Source organism: Photinus pyralis, unplaced genomic scaffold (genome assembly GCF_008802855.1).
Source record: "Photinus pyralis isolate 1611_PpyrPB1 unplaced genomic scaffold, Ppyr1.3 Ppyr1.4_LG5, whole genome shotgun sequence".
Taxonomy (NCBI): domain Eukaryota; kingdom Metazoa; phylum Arthropoda; class Insecta; order Coleoptera; family Lampyridae; genus Photinus; species Photinus pyralis.
In genome coordinates, this window is record NW_022170596.1 from 46,602,973 (window position 1) to 46,629,006 (window position 26,034).

Genomic DNA, 26,034 nt, shown 5'->3' on the forward strand with positions numbered 1-26,034 from the left:
ATTCAATACTGACACTGTTATCATCTAAAAGCACATTCATTGGTCCTAATCGCCTAATTAGAGTATAATTTTAGATTGCGTATTATTTCATAATGAAACTATTCTTTCGATTTAAATGCCTATTGTATTATTTACGATGTCAAGGATTGTCTTGTGATGTTAACATTGGGAAACAGAAGAATGACAATTATAGCAAGCTGCCTTCACTTACTTCCATAACATCGTTGGCCAACCTAAGCGTTCTTGAGGTATCACCTACATGTGGTGTTGAACCGTCTGGACCCAATTCGACAAGAACAGGGCCAGATTCGACAGAACGTGGATCGCGGTTATTGCCTGTTGCATTTCCTAAGGACCCGGGTTTCTTTTTTCTTTTTCGCAGTCCACCATCCGCGGGTCTTCTTCGGACGTGAAACATGATGGAGCCTACAAAAGAATGAACGTGAGTATCAGAATTGTAAAGAAATTTTGAGATTTGTTAAAAAATATCAGTCAGCTTGCTGTGTGAAATGGCATTTTCTCAAGCACACAAAACGAATCTTTAAATTTAAAGCATTGCTCTTGTTATTTGCAGGTTTATGAAAGGACCGCTTTTCGACAAGTCAAAATTTTGTGTCATTCCCTTAGAGTAGGTTACAGTCAAAGTTGCAAACAAAAAACAATTTTGTGCCAATGACCGTTGTGCCATATGCAAAAAATATTATTACACTCGGTACATACTACAAATAGATTACGCTGCGTGAAGCTAAAGACAGCTCAATTGAAAAACCATACAAGTTGCAATTGTAGTTCTCCACGTCAAAACCTTTTAGACACCTACAGTGATGGTGGTGATTTCCTTTGGAGATTTACATCCCTGTCAACTAAACTTAAGTTTACACAAATTCTTTAATGGCCAAAATTATAAAAATATTCTGGCCAGCTTGGTGAAACGCGGTAGATGCCGAGGAACCTCTGATTGAGTTTGTTAAGTGTTGAGTATAAGTAACACCGCCTCAATTAAAAATAAAAAATGAACAAAAAGATATACAAAAAAACAACAATTAGTCAGTTTTCATACGTAACTACATTAGTACTTCTTTCAGAGGAGTAAAATTGCGTGAAAATAGTATTTATTTCACCAAAGTTGTCGACGAGACAAATGTTATGCTATAAAACCCTTCAATGGCAGAATTCTATTCCAGTCTAATTTAGTACGTGACAATCGCGGATAAAAGGCTAGTTAAACTTAAACCACATCTACATAAGACAATACCACTCTCCAATGTGAATTGAAATAGACATTACCTAACTAAACTCAACGTCAGTTGAATTTACAAGTCCTGCACTTCCTTACTCGTTCATTTCTAGTTTAGTTAGCTGCATCTCCATTGCAACTAGGTCGACGCCTGTCAGTCAACTCATATAAAATTGAAACGTTCAGTCGCGTCAGATATGCAGAACAGTTGATTTAAATTTAATTTGGACAATTCAACTCATGTATAAAAAATCGCATAAGCCGCAGTGAAATTGTCACTTTGACAGCGGCAAAAGTTACCTGCAACTTTTCCAGCGACAAATGCACTAGTGGTTTTTTCACTTATTCATTTTCGAACCAATTATCGCATTATCCTTTCCCATATGACTAGTTTGACGTCTGTCAATAATTGATTAGTTTGGTGAATTTCTTGTTCGTTAAATTGTCCTGCCGAATTACACTCGAGGTTTGTATTTAAACCGAGTAAATTTGGGTTGTGCCAATTCAAATCTGTTTCCTTTTAGCAATTGAACTCGAAAAACTGTCAACCTAAAAATGCTCCACCTGCGGTGTCGCATTTTTATTAGTTGACAGTTTTTCTCGTCTAATTGCTAGGCAACAGATTTTCATTACCTAAACAACCCAAATTTACTCGGTAAAATACAAACCTCTTGTGCAATTATAAGTGAAAAATTAATTTGATTTATTTAAACCCAAAGACACCAACCGCAAGCAGATGAGTTATTAATAATATCACAGATTATAAATCAGCTTCCATTTTGGAACTCAAATGTACCAATACAAATTTTACCTATAGTTTTATAAATAATAAAGATGTAGGTAATAAGCATATTAATCCATTATTCGTAAATATGGAATCTTTAGAAATCAACCCCGAAACATCGAACTGCTTGGAACACTAAAAAAAAGAACGAATTGCTATGATAAATTGAATAAATATAAGCTATTGGCACCCTTATCACGGATTCGTCGGAACATATACTAGAATATTTTTTCTGTGCATCAGTGTAAACAGTTCCATCTTTCTAGACAGGTTATAAAAACCTCCACGCTCCAGCGGTTTAAGACTGGGACTCTAACCTCACTTGTGAGTTCGAATCCCACAACTTGCTAGTTTTTAGTGGTACAGAACATCTCCTGACTACCATGCTTCGAAGGGCATGTAAAGCTGGCGGTCCCGGCAGTCATACCACGACTCTAGTTAAGTCACACAGACGGCTGTTGATGCGACCTGAAAACGTCTGTACCTAGGGAGGGCCACCCATACGATACGATACCCTACAACGACGCCTTTGATATTACGCAGAATTTGAATGACATCGTGTCCTTAGGTACCCGCCATTTTAAGATTGGCGGCATGGCGTGATTTGCTCCAGTGACCTACATACCAATTATTTACACCTAAATTACTGTTTCTGATTGGTGACTGCAATACCTTTTGGAGATTATTTCTACTGTGAATTGCCTTTATACTTCTGAATTTATCTACATTACTTTGTGGCATTATGAAGAACGCATCTTTCGACACTTACTTTCTGTAAGATTCATTCATATTAATCTTTCTGATTAGTTTTGTTATACCAAGATATTCAGTCATTTTTTTCTGCTTTGTAAAATAGTTTTTGAACGAGACCTACTACGATAATAGATATTACTTTGGATCAAGGATACTATATAATATAAGGATTGCTCGATCACTGAATTTTTTCGCCGCGTGTAGTGACGTCACTCGCGGACCCAGTACCAGCGCATGCTTTGATTAAGGCCGATTCCCATTATAGCAGCATCGAGCAGCACGGCACGGTGAAAAGCTGCTCTCAATTATTCGCATGTAAATTAGTAGATCCGTTTTCACCTAGGCAGAGCGGTGCAGAGCGGCGCGGTGCCGCGCAGCAAATTTTAAACGCGTCGGGAAGCATTGGAATACGCGGCGCTGCTTTGAAACGCGCCGCTTGCGTGTAGACGGACAAGTGGGAATCGAGGAGCGAAACAGATCAGCGTGGTGCTGCGGCTTGTGAAAAGCATTTATTTGTCTTCTGTGTTGAGCTTGCGTGTGTTAGTGGATTCGCTATGGACGGACAAAGAATAGAAAAATTAATTGTACTCGTCCGCTTTCTTTTTCTTCTTTTTTCGTCGTGTACATGGCATAGTGCCGCTATAAATATTATGAAATCATCTGGTGATGATAACGATGATGGCTCTTCTTCGAGCGTGTAAGAATACATTCTCCCTTAAACTGAACACAAACAGAAACGCTGCTTCGTCACGCTTCCAAATGGTGCTTAAGTGGGAATACCCCTCTACAATTTGCTGCTAGCGACGCGCCGCGCTGCTCTGCGCCGCGCCGCTCGGTGCTGCTCTAATGAGAATCGACCTTTAGGATTACCATAAAATACGTTCAAATGGGTGTTGTAGGCAGGCATTTAAATTAGAAACACTTGTCCATTAATTTCGCTTGCAGCACCATATCCATTCCTTGCGTATTAATCCATCGGTTTTAGGGAAGTTATGGTAAATGACTTCCGGGTTAGTGATTTTTGTGCAAACACGGCTGTTGTTACAGTCTAATATTGCACATCGGCGTCCTGGCGTCCATGCAAATACGTCCACAACCAGCCAGGTCCGTTGGTGACGTCACATATGACTTAAACTTGGGCAACATTACAAGTATAGGGATCGAGCAATCCTTATATTATATAGTATCCTTGACTTTGGATTACGTTTCACATCCTTAAGATTATTCTTGTATAGAAATTTACTTATTTGTACATTGTAAAGTAGTTTTCTTGAATTAACGTTAACGATTAGTTTTGAGAATTTCTGTTTGTACGGACAATTCGTTGTCGATCAAAACTTTGCTTTTGATTGAATTATGATGAGTGTAATATCCAATTGCAAAAGTTGGTTTTTACACACTGATTTCGTTCGAAAAACTGGTGAACATTCAGATTAACGTACCAAGAAGTGGATTTCATGCTTTTCAATGGACCACATGCGTTTTGACCAAAATGTGCCAGCCTCGTCATTTATGCGCACTGATTACGTTCGAGAAACGTGGAAGCACTTTGAGACCATCTTGTTGATCATGACGGGTGTCAAAAATTGTTATCTATGAGCTAATTTCGTTCGAAGAACATGGAAACGATTTAACTTGATGTCCAAGAATTGAAATTCCATATATTTCCAGGTATATTTTGACGAAGATGCGTCAATATCGTCGTTCGAAAAACTTTTGGAAACTGTTTAACTTTATGCCCAAGAAGTAAATTGCATGCATTATCAATGACCGCTTGGGTTTGAGTCAAAAGGTGTCAAATCGTTATGTTTATACCGATATTAGGAGTCAAAACGCTTCAAGGCCAACGCACACTCACGCGCGGCGCGGTGAAGCGTCTTTTTCACTCACATTGATTAATACATATAAGCAAACGCCCATTTGAGTGGAGCGCGGCGAGGCGTATTAAATCAATATCAGCGAAAAAGCGCTACACCGCGTCGCGCGTATGTGCGCGTCGGCCTTTATTTTGATGGGAATACGTGAATTTTTGGAAATACAAATGTATCAGTTTCTGCGCAAGCGTATTACAACCTTCTCATTTCAAGATATTACGATATTTTAACTGCAGTTAAACACAAGTACATCGAGGTTATTTCAAAAACATGCTCATGTGTTTAAAAATTAGGTTGACGCATGTGCGCACCAACTTTTTAGTAAAAGTAAGTACAAAAGAGTCGAATTTATGAGCATCTTCAAAACTTGGGCGCCTTTAAAATGGATGCATCAAAAACCATCCTCTCTGATTGTTTTAAATGTAAAATGCATGAGCTTATCGGATTTATGGCTCAGTGGTAGAGCATTGGGTTATAAATCCGAAGGTCGGGTGTTCGAACCTGGGTTGAGGTGAATTTTTCATCTGTGGCGGAGATGGAAATTACCTTAGACCAGTTCCGAGCATTCTACCGGCTACTCCGAATTAGGTTTTCCTGCAGTTTTCCTAATTCGTAAGGTAAATACCGGAGTAGTATAGACCAACTTAAGACCTTCTGCAGAGGCACCTCTAAATAGCATTGTGCGGGTCACTCTGTAATTGGGCGCATGCCTGTTGAGGGCCCAAAACAAGAGAGGGATAAAATAAAATAAATAAAATAAAATAAATTATTTCCACTAGATAGCTCCCAAGTATATCGGTTTTGAACGATCAAAAATTATCTACATAGTACTAGATCTTCTTTAAAATAAAAAATACATTTGCACCAAGTTGGGGGTTTATGAACATCTAAAATGTTTTCAAAGATATTTTAGTAAAAAATAGCACAAAATAGGTCATAATAGTCAACTTCAATTTGTCGATAATGGATGGTCCTTCCAACTAGATCGAATTTTGTACGCAATACACAATACTTCGACGAGATACGTACACTAACCCTGCACAACAAAAAATTTATGTTTACCTACTTACTCACTACAACGTGGGAAAGTTATACACACCATCGCCATTCAATGCTCCGATAGGCCGCAATGCGTCACTAGCATACGCTATATTACAAGTTTCCTATCGGGAAAAACGTAATAGAACAAAATAAATATTTCCATACATTTTGATTAAGTTATCTGAAGGATTAGACAGACGTAATTTGGAAAAACAGAAAATCGATACGACAAACGTGATATTAACACGACATTCAATGCGTATAATTACAAAGCTTGCACAATTAACTAAAAGCATGATCCATACAAGTTTACAGGATACTAAACAATTATTCTCCAGTACTTATGCGTTGCAGCATAGTAAGACTGTTACCTATTCGTCGTAACCTGAATGCGTAGTTCGTATTTCGAAAATATATCTAAATGGGGGTTTTTAGAAATAGTCTAGTGCAAAATGACAAATCAGGAACTTTTCAACGAAGTAGGGGTTGTTTAATACTTTACTAAAGCAAAACTGTGGATTTCTGGTGGAGTTAGATTTCTAGTGGCTTCGAGTATCAAGTAAGTAGCTCATTGAGAGTTCAACCTTATTGACTTGATATGAGGGTATATTTAAAATAAAGATGCAAAACTAAACAACATTCAAAATTACAGATGCATTAGAACTGTGCAAATCCATATTCCAAGATGTACCAAAAAATGTTTCTGATAATTGTGCGGATCATGCCTAAACGAAAATGTCGCCATAGCACCTTTTGTAATAAATCTGGATGAAGATGATGGTTAATACGAAAATAACGATGAATAACGATATAATCCATAAATTTGTACTTAACACATGTGCCGCTCTATAACAATCATCGTTCCGACTGTTTCTACTATCTCGTTCCCTCACAATATATTAATTTCTGGAACCCTTAATGTGTATCAGCGAATATAGTTCATGACACTACCGTTTTCCATTTGGTTTATTGGTACACGCAAAAGTTTTTGCTTATAATAAGCGAATACACCCGTCTGCCATTTCTGTGTAAATGCCCAAAAAGATATAGTCATGACAACATTTGAGTAAATAAATTAGTTTTTTTTTAAATATAAACTTTATCGTCTGCCTAGGCATTTTATTGCGATAATAGTATAGAAAGGTGTGCAGAAGAAATTAATTAAAACGAAACTTTATGGTCTTACGTGTGCATAAGCTTAAGATAAAAATAATTCATTGTGACTTAAATTAACAAAACATGTAAAGAATGCAAACAATCTCTAGCCGTTAGCGAGATATAAAGACGTTGAACTACCGACAATTATAACTGATACTGTCGAAAGTTTACCTTTAAAAATTGTCCAGTTACAGATAAGATGCTGCAATATGTAACGGCACAAACACCACCCGCACCGCAACTACTTCACTTGGATGGCACAATATTAACTGTGTGTGCCAGTATTAAACTCGCATTCCTCGTCATGATTTAAAATACTTCTTAAGATTTGTGTAGACGCCACCCTACAATGAACGGAAACAAAAGCGATATCGATGTGAAACGTCAGTACAAACAATTTTTCCCGTACAAATATCTGTAAACAATGAATTTAACTTAACAAATAAAGCTGTGGAGATAAGTTCCTTTTGAATTGAAATTGTTAAACTGTAAACGAAGTTCGTCAGTCGTCACCTACGGCACATAAAAGTTGATAACTTTCTTTATGGCAGTCCTAAAAAGTCTTAATAAAAAGAAAGGTCGCGAGTACCCAATAAAAAAGTGTATGGTAGGCGGAAGCCCCAAATGGCCGTTCAACGTTCGGTACTTCTATAAAATCTATTTTTTTTTATTCGCATAATACCCCAAACATTTCACAGTATCCGTTAGGCGAAATTCCTGGCTAATTCCATTAAATTCGTAACGAAAAAGTTCCCTACAGTTTTCTATGATGTACCAAGAAAATGATTCTGGGGAATAAGGATTCATTTTAGATAGGCGCAAATGGGAAATTAAAATTTCCATTTTAATACACAGCGGAAGCTGAAATGGATGGAACTAGATGGTTGGTGAAATTGAAACCGAGCTTAAATGTATTCCACTAATGTGTTTTATGTTTACTCACAAAGCGAATCTGTTTTTTTTTTCAGGAGAACTAGTCGAACATTCTAGAGTTAGATTTCATTGTTTTTCCATTTAAGTGAAACGCGGTCGTTACGGAAAGTTGATATGTAGGTACATCAAAAGTTTTTCAATCAATACAAATTCCGCACGGATTACATAAGGGGGCATTTTCATAGATGGCGCACAAATATTTACTTCGAGTATATTTCTTTCGAACAGTTTCTAAATAATCCACCCACTATGCGTTTAAAGTAAAAAAAAAAACAGTACAGGCATAAAACTTTAATTCAAAATACTACCTTGGCTTGAATTTTATCCTCTATCTTTTATAGAAAATCGCATTAATTTTTAAATGTTACGTTTATAATAGAAGATAGAATAGAGAATATCATAACGTTGGTCGTTTAAATTTAATTTAGTTCTCATTTATTCCATTCGCTTTTATAACCTGTATCGATATCTGTCTGATTGAAGTCGCACAACTTATGTTTGTACACAGGGCCGTACGAAGGGGGGAGGGGGGGCAAGAGGACCCAGGCCCCGGCGCCTAGTTAGGGGTCGCCGCCTCCATCGGGAGCGTCAAAGACGTCAGTGAAAGATGTACCTCGAATTATATAAACATGCCCATACAATAATACCGCGAGGCGAGGCGGCGCAGCCGCCGAAGCCGAGCGATGTGTCCTTGTACGTACGAATCTCGAAAATTCAAAAACGTCGCCGATTCGAACCGTCGACGTGTCGGACGTTGCAATTGATCTCGAAGGACACTATTTATTATGGAAAAACAAAAATTATTATTCTTTCCTCTTTCCTCATAATTTTATATTCGGAGGGGCGCTAAAATTAGTTTCGCACGACCCTGTTGGTACATCAAGTTAAGAGAAGCATGTTCCCAAAATGTATTTCGTGTGACAGTATACCTATATCAAAATTAAAGAAATAAGTAAACGTTTGATTAATTATTCCAATGAAAGTGTTTACACCAGTGGTTCCCAACCGGAGGGTCGAATATAGGGGAAAAATTAAACAAAATTATTGTTACAGTTATTCACAAAGAAACCAGTCTTTTGAAGGGACGCAAACAAATCGGGGTATTTTTATAAAACCACTGACTGTAAAATGTACTGGATTTATTACGTGTCTTATCTAATATGATTTGTAATAATTAAAATTACTATTGTAGACGTATTTATTATATATTAATATGTTTTTTTGTTACTTGAAGTTTTTGTCATTGAAATTTTATTTCTTATCCTTTCTCCTTTATTCACGAGCTCTTAGCGAGTTTATAATTTTGTTGTGTCTGTTCGTCCGTTCGTTAGCAAGATATCTCGATGACGAATGAACTGATTACGATGGAATTTTGCAGGTGGATTCTTGATCCAATTTAATAATAATAATAATAATAATAATAATAAACTTTTTAGTGCCGTTAAATTACAAAATGTAACATTGGCGCGTCAAAACAGTTAATGTATATGGACAGTATACGCAGTAACACAAACAAACAACAACACAATAACACAAATTTGTAAATAGGAGTTCGTGAATTAGCAATGTAGGTCAAAAAATAGGGAATGTCCTTTGGCGGCATCTATGTTAGTTATGAACCGAATTGCATGAAACTCAATATGAGCATAGCTGTAGCCATACAATACGAAATTCCAAGAGTTGAGTGTAATCGATTTAACATTCACAGTACCCTTTTCACATCGCGACCATTTATGAACGGAATTGCAAACTTTATATCTATGAAAGTATTTAAATGAAATTCGATACATACACAAGTTTCAAAATTTGGTTTTGCGCATGATCAGTGCCAACTTTCTTATACAGCGTGTAGAAACGGTTTACGCACCGGGGTTTCAATGATAATTTTTTTATATTAAAATATTTTCTCCCCTAATTATTTTACAGCAAAGTTGTACATACATTTTTTGTAGATTGTAAAATTTTGCGTCCATTCATGTACCCACTTGTAATTTTTTGTTGTGGGAAATCGGACAAATTAAGAAAATTATTAATTATAATTATAAATGTAATTTTTATTTCATAATTTCGCGGCACGAGTGATTTTAGTAAAAATCACTTATAGCGTTAATAATTTTTAATCTGAAACCGCCTGTACAGATGCGATAAACGACGAAGACACACTGTTCACACAATTATTTTAACATAGAAGCACAACCGTGTACACAAACTTTCTTTTTTTTTTCTTAAATCACCAGCACTGGTTTGACAATTGACATTGTTAAAATGGCAGCTCGGATACACACTTTAAAATTGAAACAACAACTCCTCTCCTATGACTTGTAACTGACTCAGTACAACAATTGCAAACTAATTCTTGTATCACTTCTTCTTCAATTTTAACTGGCAAAACAAAAACCTCAAAACATCAGCCGACTGGCGGAAAATCGTATTTGAAAAATTTACACAAAATTAACAAAGGGCAGAAAGAACGTCTAGACGAGACACATCTACCGGAGATGTGAAAACTTAGTTGTGAATATCTCGAAAATGTTGGGGGAAGGTACCTACAAAGGAAAAATGCAATATTTCAAAGAATTTCTCTAAGGGCTTGATTCTTCTTGCATTATATAACGTAGATTTTTAATGCATGCCGGGAGACCTTTAAATGTTTATGTGTCAAGGGCGTAAAGGGGATAAATACCGTTTACTTTCAAAGCTCGATAACCTGGAAACGATTGAATTTAGGTACAGTATGCTTCTTACAAACCTTCCTTAAAACTGAGAGAGGAATTTAAATATCGAATAATGTACAGGGTGTTCCATAAACAAATGCAACTTTGGTGTGCCACATCCTCGGTCACATCTTTATGACCAACCCAGTATAATTAAAATTATTACTGCCCAGTAGACATTGAAGAAACCCCCAAAACTATTTCTTATAAATCTTGTTTCGATACCTTGCATATTTTCCCCGTATATTAAAAACATTTAAAAACAAAACTTTGCTTTGAAATAACAAAATCTTGTGATCTATTGAACTATCTTTAGTTTTGACTTCCACCCCTTTGATTTAATAAAAAATGATTAATCTTCGTTCTTCAACTTATCAGGATTTCAGTTACCCCCTTATTATTTTGTAGCCTTATAAACTGGAACCATTCCTCTGAGTGGGTTCCTTATGGGATAACTTCATGAAAATATCAGTAAAGGATATGCTATTTGAAATAAGACCCCGCCGCCCTCCAAGCTTGCACTTGGCATCAAAATCACTGCTTGCACGTTTTCATGCATTTCTGATGGGGTCAAAATTCGTGTCAAAACTGATTAAAGAATGACATGGGATGAAATAAGAGTTGAAAGTGAGGTGATCATATTTTTGTAAATTTTTTAGAAGTTGGTTTAGTAGGGGGCGATGTAAGGGGTGTAAATTCTAGTTCATTTTATGTCACACTTTTGTGCTGGTCTACTATTTAAACGTCAAATGGAGTGAATTCGCTGCAGTAAGTGTTGTTCAACTTCTCATAAATGTCGGTTTAACTGCATATCTACTCAAACGAAGAGCTGCTCATACAAAACAATTATTTAATCGGACATTTATGGTATAATCCCAACTTCATAGTGTTTACTATAATAAACTAAAGTCTAATCGTGTTACAGTTACTGCATTAGTTTGACCTAACTTCTGTAATCTAATATTGCAACTCGTAGTATGATAGTTTGACATACAAAATTGTTTCGCTCAAATCCCCAATGAGCTTTTCGTAGCAAAGCGTATAATGGAAAAACTATTATTATTCAATTATTTTATTATTATACCACACAAAACTGTTAACTGCAAACGTGAACGAAATGCCACGACAATAAAGCCATAAGAAAATGTCGACTTTATGATCGTTTATGTTAAAAGTGTTAGAAAAGCGAAAAACGTGAGAATTGCCAAAAAGTCAAACTCAATTGCACAACTTTTAACTCACGCGCCATTCGATTGTAGTACATTTTGGAACGCTAAACGAGGGGCAAACGTAATCACTATATCCCGATTTTGAAGTTTTCAACGATCTGAAATGATTTTGGATGTTATCGTCGTCTTAGTAAAAGTAAATCAAGACACAGTATAAATTTCTTACAGCAACGCCCTATTCAACTACGCAAAGTTGGCACACTATACTATTAATTTACATGTGATCGGGCTGTAGGTCAAATATAAATAGATATTTGCAAAATCCATAATATTAATGATTCCGTCGTTGAACGCTTACGCATCTGCTGTAAAAAAGCGGCGCTCTCCCCCAAAAAAATTTCATAGATCAACAATAGACAGTTAAGATACAAACCCTATTACACTTGACCCACATGCATATTTTTTTTTATTTAACAGACTTCACATACGATTATATGAAATAACTTACAAAAAATTGCACGGTGTATAATTTGCATACATAACGTGTGAAAGAACAATTTACAGACACAATGATTTTTCGCAGATCGCAGTGTACGTTTAATAACAGTGGCTGTATATTTACTACCGTCCGTCACTGATGCGATAAAACCTGCACTATACTATACTTTCTTGTATCTTTAAGCTTGCAAACACTAAAACCGTTACTAGTGCTTATAGATGGACGTTCTCACAGTACGTCAAGAAATTATCCTGTTTCACTAAAGCGTTTAAGAATAACTTTGTGACAAAAGAGAGACTCTACAGAGCGTAGATTATTAGTCAAATGCAGACTTTCTATAGAGCATTCGCACCTTAGTATGCAGTATGGGGTCTTATGGACTATATCCCTCCTTTACTAATTTGCGTCATTCTTCAATAACGCTATCCTTATTCCTTACCGCAATGATGCCAAACTTACATATGATTGAATTTAAGCTTTAAAACAAAATATAACGTCAAATCTTCTTGTATTGTCATTACGTGTGTGGTTCGTTTTTGTCTTTCGTATTTAACACATTTTTTATTATACCCGAATCACAATCTCCGTTTTAAACACTCAAATGCGTGCGAAAAAAGGCCTTTAAAACACACGTGCTTTAAAGTTGCTAAGTAACGATACTTCATGACTTTTGAAACTGTCATCTGGATGAAATAAAAAATCATCTTAGGTCGCTTTCTGTAAATGCAGAACATTTCTTTGGCTTTTGTACCCATCCTTTGGTTGAAGCTTTCACAAACGCACGTAATTTAGAGTATGCTTCCAAATCTGTTCCACTTTTTAATCGCAACATTGCTTGGAAGTTTTGAATGAATGCACCAAAATATAGAAGATTTAAATACCTTTGACATTTCCTTCATGTATGCCAGCATTATCGATTCATTTAAGACTGTATTCGTAAGTAACTTCCTATTCATCCATGGAAACAACTTTTCATATTCTTTATAATAGGCTTTACTGGAGTTGGATTTTACACCTACCAACGTTTGTTTAGATTTTACAACAATCGATTTAATGGACGGTGTATTATCTTTTTCAACGGAAATCGTTTAATTCACAAAGACGATGATTTTTATAAGCAAACGTCAAGTGACATTTCCATGGCAATCGTGAAATACGAACACCCAGCCCACTTAATTAGACATGTATTCGAGTATAACGTCAATATGACTTCATTGTATTACCTATTTTTAAATTATACTGCAGGTATAATAAAAAATACTATAAGATACGCGTGTATAATTGGTCTTTAAAGCACTTGCAACGTTAAAGGCACTCCGCTTTGCGTCGTGCCCTTAAACTCGTTGCGCGTGCTTTAAAGACTTGATTATTCAATCTCTTGGAAGATATGGGTTTTGAATTTAAGAAGGTTGGCCGCAAGAGTATCCTTATTGAACGGGATGATATTATACGATGGAGACATAAATACCTACGTCGCATCAGGAAGTTGAGAGAAGAAGGGGCTTAATCTTTTTATTATATTTAATTGCAAATTACATAATATTTATATTTTAGGTAAAAATATTGTGTATACGGATGAGTCATGGGTTAACATTGGTCATTCGGTGAGTAGGGCGTGGCATGACACCACCGTTGAAAGCAATCGTCAGGCATTGATCAAAGGACTCAGTACAGGTTTAAAATCACCCACTGGTCTAGGGCCTCGCTTTGCGTTAGTACATGCTGGTGGTGATAATGGTTTTATTCCGGGCGCGGAACTGACTTTTCTCTGCAAAAAGAACACTGCTGATGCACACAACGAAATGGATGCAGACACTTATGAAAAGTTTTTGAACAGCTTCTACCAAATGTGCCACCGAATTCAGTCATTGTTATTGACAATGCCTCGTACCACAGTAGAAAGTTGGAGAAGATACCAACAATGTCATGGAGAAAATAACACATTATAGATTGGCTTCGTGAGAAAAATGTACCGATTGAAGAAAATCCATTAAAACGAGACCTACTGGCTTCTGTTGCGCATGTTCGGCATCACTACGACAAAAATAAGCTGATGTTATTGCACAAGAAAAAGGTTACGAGATTCTCCGTTTACCTCCATACCATTGTGAATTAAATCCCATTGAAATGGTGTGGGCTCAAGTTAAACATCATATCAAAATGAATAACAAAACATTTAAAATAAAGGACATGGAAGAATTAATAAAAATGGATTATTCACAAGTTACGGTTCAAAATTGGCAACATTATGTCAATCACGTGAAAACTATCGAAGATGGCATGTGGGCAGCAGATTATCTTCAAGATGATGTTGAAGAATTTATAATTCTAAGTGTCGCAGTCATCTTCCGATGAATTTCAATTCGATTCCAGTGACTAATATGTATACTGTACATTTGTAAATTTTTGGGGACTTAATAAATACAAGCTGTTCTCGGCCACATTTGACAAATAATTACAACTTGTTATTAATTTACCTTTTTGACTTCTGAGGTTAGGTTAAAAAGTAATAAATAGTGTCTAAACTACCGTTTTACGGTGCAGTAATCGATCCTATAAATAAGTTTGGCAAGCATGTACTGTTTCTCCATAAGCCCCATACTGCATACTAAGGTGCGAATGGTCTATAGGTAAAGTGTATGGCATTCAGCCACGATGTTTCAAATAATTTTCAAGACGCTCTACTTACTTAACCGTGAGCGTAAATCATTTAAAATTTTAAACGAAAAAAATTGAGATATTGGTAAGGTCTTGATTTTTCTTGCATTATGCAGGGTGTCATGAGGAATGCCGAATGGTACATACGTTAATGTTATAGATTTGTTCATTTTAAGCAGAAAAGTTTCTAAAAACATGTGCTCAATTCTCAATGGTAACTGAGATGCAGCCAGTTAATCCATAAACTGGTCTAATTAAATGTGTACATAAGATATCGAAGGTACGATAATAAATTACTGCAGTAAGTGTGTGTATTCATTCTGAATGAGGTAAATGAAGCCGGTCATAGTATGTAAAATAACAGCGAGAAGAGTCATTTAAATGTGTCTACCGCAACCGAAATGAAAAAAGCACGGAGTAGATATTTGTATAATTCAGTATAGTAAGATAAAACGCTGATTGGGTCAAAATAAAAAAAATTAATTAATTAAGCTAAGAGTAAGCCATCGACTATATCAAGTCACTTTCACGCTGCGGACGAAGACTTTCGCAGCATTTCCAAGAAAAAAAAACAAGAAACTTGAAAACTTCTACGCCGGAACATCAGCGCGGATTCTGTCACCGGTCCGTGCAGAGGATCAATTTCAATTTTACATCCACGAGATAATCGGCGAAAAGTCTATAGGCAGTCCGTGTAGAACGACTAATAATTTCCATTCGGATGAACAATAAAATTGTGTCATGGCGTTGTAGTTTTACCGCTTTCCGTCGTTTTACCATTTGTTGTCGTTTGCCTCGTCGTATATTTGAATTAGCGTCTTAATACGTTTGATTAATTATAAACTTATTGTGTCGTAGAATTTAGATCTGCACCTGCAAATCTTCTTCATTTTTACTATATAGGGTGTTTAAAAAAGTACAATTAATTTTCTTTTAGCACCTGACGGTGATTCATTATAAAGTGCATTTGTTCAATTATAAATAAAGTTGAATATTTGTGTTGCGAATGAATGTCGTTTAACCATTTACTTTACAGGATTGTTTCGGCTCAAACCCCCATTTACTAATATCTATTCTATTGCAGCTTAAAAGAAAATAAGAGCCGTTTTGAAATCTAATAAAGAGCTCCCAATTTAATTAAGATATAGGTTACCAGGAGTAACCAGAGGAAGGACGAGAAGAATTAATTTGTAACATTCGTTCATAATGCATCGAATTTGTAACACCATGTATATCAACCGTCAACATCATTATTACTCCTTACGCTACCCATCCATATTTTAAATAATAAATCACATATATGACCATAGTTTGATTTAAAATTTTAATGAGAGGGAAATTGCGAAGTTCCTTCCAGTCCCAAGTCGCAACATAGTATTTATATGTGCTTTTGTATTATTCACCGGTTATTGCGCAAGAATTACGCATTCGCCAGTAGATATTCATTGCTCTTGAATGCGTCTTATTTGTTTGTAAAAATTTTATAAAAACGGAATAATTTTCCCTCTAAGTTTTTGGGATTGTAGTCACCGCATTGTCTGATAAATATTTTTTAGGAGTTTTTGACATAAGTTGTCACTTTAAGTGATTTGCTTTGAAGGCCGCGACCGAATTCATTTTAGCTATCAAGGATTAACTGACGAATTTTGCCATTTGTTATTGCTGTGCAAAGCCCTTTTGCAATGGGCTTCATTCCAAAGCCCTCAAGCCCGTGTAAGAGGAATGGTGAATGGAAAGCTCAAATTCCTCTTAGCACGAAAAGGGCTTAAAATTCCAAAGCCCTTTAAAAAAGGCTTAAAGTTACGAAGCCTTAAACTCAAAGCCCTTTGAAATTGAATTGAATTCCTTTTTAAAAATGAATTGAAATCCGTTAGGAAAAGGAATTGGGATTTGGAATTAAAAGAAATTGAAATCCTTGACAAAGGAATAGAATTCCTTTGCAAAAGGAATTGAAATGCTTTATGAAAAGAAACCGAACTCCTTTAAAGAACGAACTAAAGTTCTTAACTCCTTCGCATTTCTAGATTTCGTCCCACCAAACAAACAAACAAATAATTACTTAACAAGTTACGTGCGTTATAAAAAATAAAATTTTATGCTTACAAAAAATAAATAAAAGACGATTTTTTCCATCATAACAAAAAAAATAAATTCAGTATAGACACTGTAGACAGTAATTATGGTAAAAGGTAAAAATCATTAAAATCATTACAGGTCATATTACGACAAATGGGCATCAAAGTTGGTATTTGCCTTTAATAACACCAGATTCTCAAAGTTTTTGTCGCTCAATGCATGGCGCCGAGGTGAATTAATGTAGGACGCAAATGAAAATAACCTCTCAACTGCGGCACTTGATGGCAAACTTGCATTAAATTTTTTAAATAAATTAGTTATAGTTTTATAGTCTTTTATGCTGGTAATGTCCGTTCTGGTAGACCGGGAGATGCTGACACTTTTTGTGGTGTGATTTGCTACAAGTATGGCGACCATTCAAAGGTTTAATTAAGTACTCCTCGAAACGAAAATGGTCGTTATTGCGTGACGATTGTTTAAACATGTCGGAAAATTTAATGATTTTGGACAATTTGCTACACAAAATTCTTTGGATTTTCTGGTAGTCGGTGACAAAGCAAATGACGGAAACGAAATGCCATACTTTTCCGGTGGGCCTTCTCGTGGCGATTGTTTGATTTTTTTTGGGTGATTTGCTACAAGCTCATTTTTTATGAGCATCAAGTCCTCAATCAGTCATTCACGAAAATCAACCTGCCATACCGCAGCGACGGGCCCGCATAGCCGCCATACCGGCACAAAGATGTCATTTTTGTTAATCATTTGAGGGATTTGCTACACCCTATACATTTTTCCACCAGTTATTTTTATAGTCAGAAATAGAAATTTCGATACGCCATACCTGTGGCATGGGCCAATTATGTATAATATTTTTTCAAAAATGTAAGAATTTTCCGAAAATTTGGGCGATTTGCTACAGTATGGCACCAATGTTTCGTGACAGTTTGAGGTGTAATAAAAGTAAATATCAAGTTTCAAACATGAATCCCAGGCCAATCTTGTTTTATCACGAGATGTTATGTCGCTTAATATTCTCCGTCCCACTCGCACTTCTTAGTCAAGTTGAAGAGGTCCCGGTCGGGGTCGTTGTGTTCTGCATTGCATTCAATGGATCGCAGGTAGTAGCACAGATTTAAATATACTTTTAAATCTGTGGTAGTAGGTAGTAGCTGCCGTCAAGTTTATACTACCCGCCATAAGTATCTGAATACCCAGTGACTTTGATCAATTTTGATAAAATTTTCAGGGCAGTTGTATTTATTTCGAATTAAGAAACGATGAAATGAACATTATACAAATTAAAATAACACTAATAATAATAATAATAATAATAATAATAATAATAAACGTTTAAATAAATATAGCAAACGAGCTCCTGGGTATGGCTATAGCATGTTCAAGACCAAATTTTGCACCTCTAAATGCATATAGGTATCAAAATTCATTTAGATGCTTTCATAATTAAGAAAGTTGGCACTGTGCATCTGAAATACCCATCAACATAATTTTATATATTATTATAGTCCTGAATATTACGGATGGAAGTTAACGCACACAGATAATTATGAATTTAATTGGTTCGACGGCAACGACATGCCCTCTACTGTCGGATATATCATTCTGGATCGCATTGACCAAGAGAATGAAAATCAAATCGATTTGAGTAGTGTCGAGGGCAATGGGAACGAAACAGAAGAGACCCATGACGATGTTGAGGAATCCGATACCGATGACAAGTAATTGTTAAGCGCGAGTACGATATTATACTCTTGTCGGGATAAGTTAATCAATTTAGAACAATTATTCTTTTGAATGGATTGTGTTACCAATTTTTAATAATAAAATCATTTTTCTGAAGCTCGCGAGAAGGTAGTTTTCAAGGTTTCTTGCTTGTCCCAGTTATAGCACAAAGATGTTTTAAGAAAACAGATTTTCGAGTATGGCGCCATCTTTAGCCTTCATGACGAGTATGGCACATATATCATGGATCAATGTGGAGCATGAACTTTCGGAAAATCCAAATGCCATACTGTAGCAAATCGCCCAAAATTATTAACAAAAATGACATCTTTGTGCCGGTATGGTGGCTATGCGGGCCCGTCGCTGCGGTATGGCAGGTTGATTTTCGTGAATGACTGATTGAGGACTTGATGCTCATAAAAAAATAAGCTTGTAGCAAATCCCCCCAAAAAAATACAAACAATCGACACTTTCAAATGAGTATGGCGGGCTATAAGGCCCACCGGAAAAGTATGGCATTTCGTTTCCGTCATTTGTTTTGTCACCGACTACCAGAAAATCCAAAGAATTTTGTGTAGCAAATTGTCCAAAATCATTAAATTTTCCGACATGTTTAAACAATCGTCACTCAATAACGGCCCCACTCCCAGAGAGTTAGCACCATTTTCGATTTGAGGAGTACTTAATTAAACCTTTGAATGGTCGCCATAGTTCTAATTCAATATTTGTTACACGTTGCGCACTTGCCAGCGTTGCAACTTCCTTATTATTAACCAAAATTGAAAAATAGATCCTCAGGGTCGGGATCAGTAGCTACCGCTTGGTAAGAATTTGTGTAGATTCTTCATCCGAATCTTGAAGATCTTGCGCAGCCTTTATAATCAATTGTAATGGCCTCCAAATCTTTCGTAGCTGTTGCTTTTATAGCATTATACCAACGCAACATAAATTTTGATATGGTAAAAGTTGCAACAATAGCATCTTCAGATTTACTCTCTAAGGTTAATAGAGATGAAAATCGGCGAGATAGTGCATTAATGCATTCATTTAGAATGGGTTCCGTTAATTTTAGATTTTGTGTTTTTAGTTGCAAAAGTTTGATGTGTAAAGAACAGACAGACGGCAATAAGTACACAGAAAAGGTATTTTTTGACCTTGAAGAATATCCAACGTGACTGCTATTGGTTGCAAAATTTTACAATATTCTAAGAGTTCTACGTAGTGCAAAGTGCAAGCTCACAATAATTGGAAATAAACAAGTTGTAAATCAGCATATGCATGATTAAAGCGCATTTTTGGTAATGCAGGTCAGTATTTTAGTAGCGAAGTTTAAAATTATCGATCTCACGAGTAATTTTGGCTGCGTTAAATAATTGATTTGATTTAATTTCAATTGAGGGTACGTCTTTATTTTGAAACAAATCACAAAGTAAATAATAAGTTTTTATACTGGTAGCGCTATTTAACGGTAAAATTATAGCACCTCCGAAACCCATATCGAAATTATTTTCTTCAATTATCGATCTCACAAGTAATCTAACTCAAAATAGACTAGTGCCTGCACATCCCGGAGCCAAGAAAAACCTTGACGATTAATGCGCAGGCTGCGCCATATCAACTTTCTTATTTATTAATATATTTTGTTGAGATATTACCCACAGAATCTTCTAGTAAAGGTAAACTAATCGCATATAGCAAAAATCAGATGTGCGCATGCGCAGACTGCGCAATGCCAACTTTCCTATTTATGAAGATATCTGTTTAAAATTTCCATTGCAGATATATGCTTCTGTTAAAGGCAACATGTGCGCATGCGCAGCCTATGCGGATTCTGCGCAGTGTCAACTCCCTTATCTTGTTCCTTCGTTATGAAGATATTTCTTTGAAATTTTAACCATAGATGCTTCTAGTAAAGAGGCACGTATCACATGCCGTAAAAATCGAAAACTACAAATGTCGTTAGCAAAGGCAAACACATCGCAAATAGTAAAAATCAGACTGCACAATGTCAACTTTTTTTTTACTTTCTGAAGATCTCGATGGAACAAACAGACAGACGACGGAAAATCAAGCGTCACCTCAAGTTCGTTGTGTTACGATAAAAACACAGCAAAATGTGAACGTAACGCGGTGTAAATTTTACACCGTGGTTCCTAACCTGTCTTTTGCTGTCACGTAAATTGGTACCTAAACAAATACAGAAAAGGTATATAATAGTCTTTATATAATTTTTTCATATAATAAAACCCGAGATAAAGACGCCGTATTTGTAGACAGCCGCATATTAAGCATATCAAAAACTATTGATTTTCAGAGTAAATAAACATAGCAGCGTGGAATTGTTTGACCTTCCATTTTTTCTCCAAAAGTTCATTTGTACATGTGAATTAATTGCAAGGAAAAATTGGCCTGTTTTGTGCTTTTGTTTGTAAAAAGTTGAAAAAGGCAAAGCGGCGTCTGCGATAATATATGAGGTCAAATTTCTATATCGCACCACTCCCGCATATGCTTTCACAGTAATTTACATTAATGATTAATGCCAAATATAGCGCGGTATGAAAACGTAAACTGTCCACAAATGTTAATATGTAGTCGCAATGAATGGAAAAAATCGAAGAGTTATTCATTTTTAATTTACGTCGTTCGCAGTAGGTATTGCGTACGAGTTTGTTTAAGAAATTAAAATTACGTCTCTGAATAGTGAACAAAAATACATAACAAAGGAACTGCATTGTAACATTTGTAAACATTGAAGATGAGTGTTGTGGGCGAAACACGCTTGGACGTTCTTCTTCTATTATATTCCTGTATAATTTACAGTTGAAATAGCCTACTTTGATATGTAATCTAAAAAGTGAAGGTGGTCCCATATCATGATATGGTGCCATATATTTAACAGACATTATTTTCTAAAAGCGAGCGCCAAAACTGGCAACAAAACATAAAATTAAATTAAAAATATGCTTGAAACACCAATGCATAAATTGGCAAGTGGGCAATATTAAGTGAAACTATAGTGTAGGTAGAAGTCTCGTGAACGGGCATCACAATTCGTTAATGCAGAGCAATGAACATCGAAGGTAAAAAGTCTTAATTTTGTAATTCGAAAATTCAATACCTAACTAATTATCCTAAATAGTTCAGCGAGTTTTTCCCCAGTGCGAGGCTCAACAATGTTGCTTTCGAAGTTCTCATTTTCTCATAAAGTGTCTCTGAGTAATCCCTTAACAATAAATTAGAAAGCGCTTTGCTAACTAATTACTTTTAGAGCCACTTAGTATCGACGTTCCATTTAATTCCCGTAGTAAATTTCGAAACAGCGTAATAATTTTATTTACTCCCCAAAAATTTCCGTCCCACCCAGAAAACTGCATTTTTTACGTACACTACATACCTACCTAGAAGCACTTCGTACTTGGCGTTTCGCATGCGAGGACTTTTAAACGACCTAAAGCCCATCATCTTTATCTGCAAATTGGGTAAATTGCGCGCGGAAACACACTTCAAATTTATGCGCAAAAAAAGTAGCACAAGTATATACGTTAAAATGGGAAACAGCAGAGCATAAGATGAGAAAACTTAAGATAAAGTAAACAAAGCGGTAAAACGGAATTCGAGTGCCACTACTAAACGCCTCTACTTCTGAGTGAGCGACCGAAATGAAGTACGTACTCAAACTAATAACGGTTTCGTGAAGTACCACGCTGGAAAAGTTTCATTCGGAAAACTTGGCTGGAACACCATCTATAGGTGCGCTCTATTACGAACGATCGATTGGCTAGGTATTTTCTATCGTTAGAAATAAGCGCACTGTTTTATTAAAATGGTTAATTAACGTTGTTCCGAAGTGATTTAACGAAATGCCAAAGGAAAACGAGTTTTTTCGTCTACAAATAGACACAACGCAGAAACTTGGGAAGGGTCTTGGAAAATGAGCGCGCAACAGGTGCATTAGATGGCATTTTTCTTTTCATCTCGATTTAAATGTAAGACCCCCTAATGGTTGCGCACAGAACATAAAATCCTCTACTTGAAATATAAGAATAGTAAGTCTTGATTGACCGTTGTCAATTTTCTACATCATTCTGCAAGTTGCACGTTCTAAGTATATAACAATTACCAAAGAATACCGATTCCACAGCCATTTACACTTCCGACTGTACGTGGCTACGTGCCATGATGTCGCCTTGATGTTACGTTACCTTAACTTGAATGAAAATGTGCAACATGCTTCACAATTCAAATATTGAACTTTATGAAATATCAAATATTAATATTTAAATTTGGTGATTTTTTTTTGATACGACATGGAATTAAGAAAGACCGAAAAGCTGTCCAGCACACTTTCATTTTAAATTCGAAAAATAGAAATATGCGCTTACTTGTGAATACCTACGTATAATAAAAAAAAATAATTGTATCGCCTAAGAAATTCATACTAAGTAGTAAAAGTTCATTACAGTATACGTTTATGAATGAAGTTCCTGAATATAAAAGGTAAAGTCACACCACTTGCGTGCCCGAAACCGAATATCGTTCAACGCAATACGTATGAGGTAAACATGCAAAAAACTTGTAATTTTATGGGGGAATGACTTTATTTAAATAAGCGACTAATTCTCTGCAATTTCTATGGCGCAACCTCGTAACGATGAAGATTCATAATTTGATTGTAACAAAAAGTATAGAATGTTAATTCTCAAAGGATCAATTTATTTTCATTCGAAGGATTGCATTCTCCGCTTCGTTTTTTAGAGCATCCCTGATTTTTTGCAGTAGGTAGCCTATACCTGGAACATGGGGCAAACAGCATCATATTTCACGTGAGATGCTGTTTTTGTAAGTGACACGCTCATAACATGCGACAACCAATTCATCTCAGATTTTGCATACACGTGCCAACTAAAAGCGGTGAAAATGATGAGGGGCGGGGGGGGGGGGCACAAGGACGTACTTACAAAGGGCGATTGGGACGTATGGAAGAACATTGAAACATCTAGACTAGGCATATCTAATGGCAGTGCGAATATATAGAGAAGGGAGTGTCGGAAGATCTACCCACAAAGAGCGAGTGTTAGGGGTGTTAAAATATGCGCTTTATCTGCATAAGAGTTGTGCACATTTTGTACTTGTGTGCCAACATTCGCCCTTTTGTTTATAAAGTTAACTACCCTTCCTAATGTTAAATACTTACATAATAATATACATCACACCTTACAGAGATATTTCTTTAAAGTAGTTAGAGCGCCTAGGTAAAAGTAACAAGAAGTTGGTGAAAATTTGGTCACTTATTCTCTGAGAGACGCACTTTCCAATGGTCAAAAGAAAAAAGTGTTCCTATGTGCCGTTTCTGAGATATTTGACAGTAAAGACAGGGTATTTTAACATGGGCTCTTATGGACAGACTCAGTTTTTCTGAGCTAGAGAAGGTTTTTGTATCAAGACTTAAATGAGATGGGTCTCATTAGAAGCGAAATTTTGTGACGAATCTAAATTTGCACGGAAAAGTACATGTTCATGATGAAATAAGGAAGATATTTACCGCCGAAGCGGCGTCTGCTCTGACGCGGCGGCACGCTATGCAGCACGCGTTTCAATCTGATGACTTTTCCACTAGGTCTAGTATATAGCTGAGCTAGGACAATCTTTTCCTTCTTCTGCTGAGCACTTTTCTTCACAAAAGGCATGGTGTCTTTCAGAAAGAACACCAAAACCAGCGATATTTATCAAGGCCTGCACACGTCTTGTTGACACACTGATCGGATCGAAATCAAGATAGCGGCTGGGGATCTCTGGCGCCAACATCGAAAAACCAAATCCACTACACCGACTTCACGTAAAACGCCAAATTATTTAGTTTCCCGGCTTTTACATACGTCTCGCATACGTTTTGATTAAAAAGAAATACATTCGTTTAGGATTTACCGCTTAACTGTGAATATTTAGTCGCGGTGTGTCGTCAACATTTAGTGTGCAAAGGTTTGAAACAGGGTCGAAAAGTAGGGAGACTAGTCAAGTTGACTACTGTATATACCTTTTTAAAAATCATGTAAGACGTTTGCATTGTGCTGAGGTATAAAATACCACTCATACCGTATTTCTAATTATGTTTCCTTCATAACAACATTTTTTTGGGGACGTTTACCGTAAGTAATAGGTAGGCCGAGTACATCACTTGACTTCAGCCGAACGCGCTCTAACTACTTTAAAATATAGTATAAGTCAAATATGCGCATGCGCAGACTACGCAATGTCAACTGTCTTCTAGACATGTAAATTTTGAAATTTTTACGCGAGACGTTTCTAGTAGACAAACATATCGCAAACACACAAACATATCGCAAACACTAACAATCAGATGTGCACATGTGCGGAGTGCAGTTCGTATCCAAATGCGGTTTTTGGCATAGTGTTCAGAAAAATACGAAGAAAAACGTTGTACAATACTGGTTGAGGCATTTTTATAAAAATTATTTGCAAGATTATAAACATATAACATGAAAATCCCGGGGATGCTCAGGGATGGCAATAAGGGGGTACAGTGGGGTAAAAAATTAATGGTGCTGAGGCATTGATCGAAAATCGTTAGTCAACGGTTTTCGTGGCCGCACAGTCCAGATCTACCCCCACAAATTCGCGGAGGGGAGGGGGGCGACTTTTGAGTAGAACATGTCAATTGAGAACACAAAAACCGCCGAGTAACGATTTCCAAGAAATTTCTCGGCATGATTAATTATTCACTCCACACCGCCCCCTGAGCCTCCCCGCGCAATTTAAAGGGCAGATATGGATTCGGCGACTACGCAAATCCTCAAGCGATTTCTCCAGCTTTTCATATGTTTATAATTTTAAAATAATAAACACATTGTTTGCACCCCTTACGCAATTTTCAAGAAAACCAATATCAACATTTTTCTTCGTATTTTTCTGAACACTCCCGAAAAACCGCATTTCGATGCGAACTACTGTTTGCAAATATGTACAACACTTTTCCTTATTTCCCTCGTCTATAACGGCCGGAAGTTCTGTACTTCCGGTTAAATGTTTAATTTTTAAAATGCAGTTTCCGCTCAAAATATCTAGCTAACCACTGAGGATGTATGTGCAAATGTTTTCAAAGTAATTTAAATCTGGTGGATTTTATTACGAATAAGCACAGAATTGGTTTATTTCATCAGAATTTGTTGTTTTAGTGTCTGTTTTTCCATTTTAGCATTGTTTTTAATTGTTTAATTTCTTCATTCGTCTCAGTTTGTATCAGTGCTAAATTGTAAGTAACTCTAAGATTTTTTTGTGTGTGGGGTCAATGTAACGAGAATGTGCCCCCTTTATTTCAGGTATTTCTTGATTAGTTATTGCGTTTAAGTTTTGAAATAAATTCTTTTGTTATTGTCAATT

At 36.2% G+C, this 26,034-nt stretch overlaps 1 protein-coding gene across 5 annotated transcripts in view; it reads right to left on the reverse strand.

Annotated features, from left to right (window-relative positions):
• Positions 1–26,034, reverse strand: part of LOC116171606 (afadin-like) — a 61,069-nt gene that overhangs the window by 17,669 nt on the left and 17,366 nt on the right. For 4 of the 5 annotated variants that reach the window (XM_031488546.1, XM_031488547.1, XM_031488545.1 and 1 more), the window contains one exon: positions 212–426. In XM_031488546.1, coding sequence (XP_031344406.1) covers positions 212–426 — 215 coding nt within the window. Of the gene's footprint in view, positions 1–211; positions 427–11,736; positions 11,822–26,034 lie in introns of all 5 variants that reach the window. The other variant, XM_031488548.1, reaches the window with a different exon arrangement.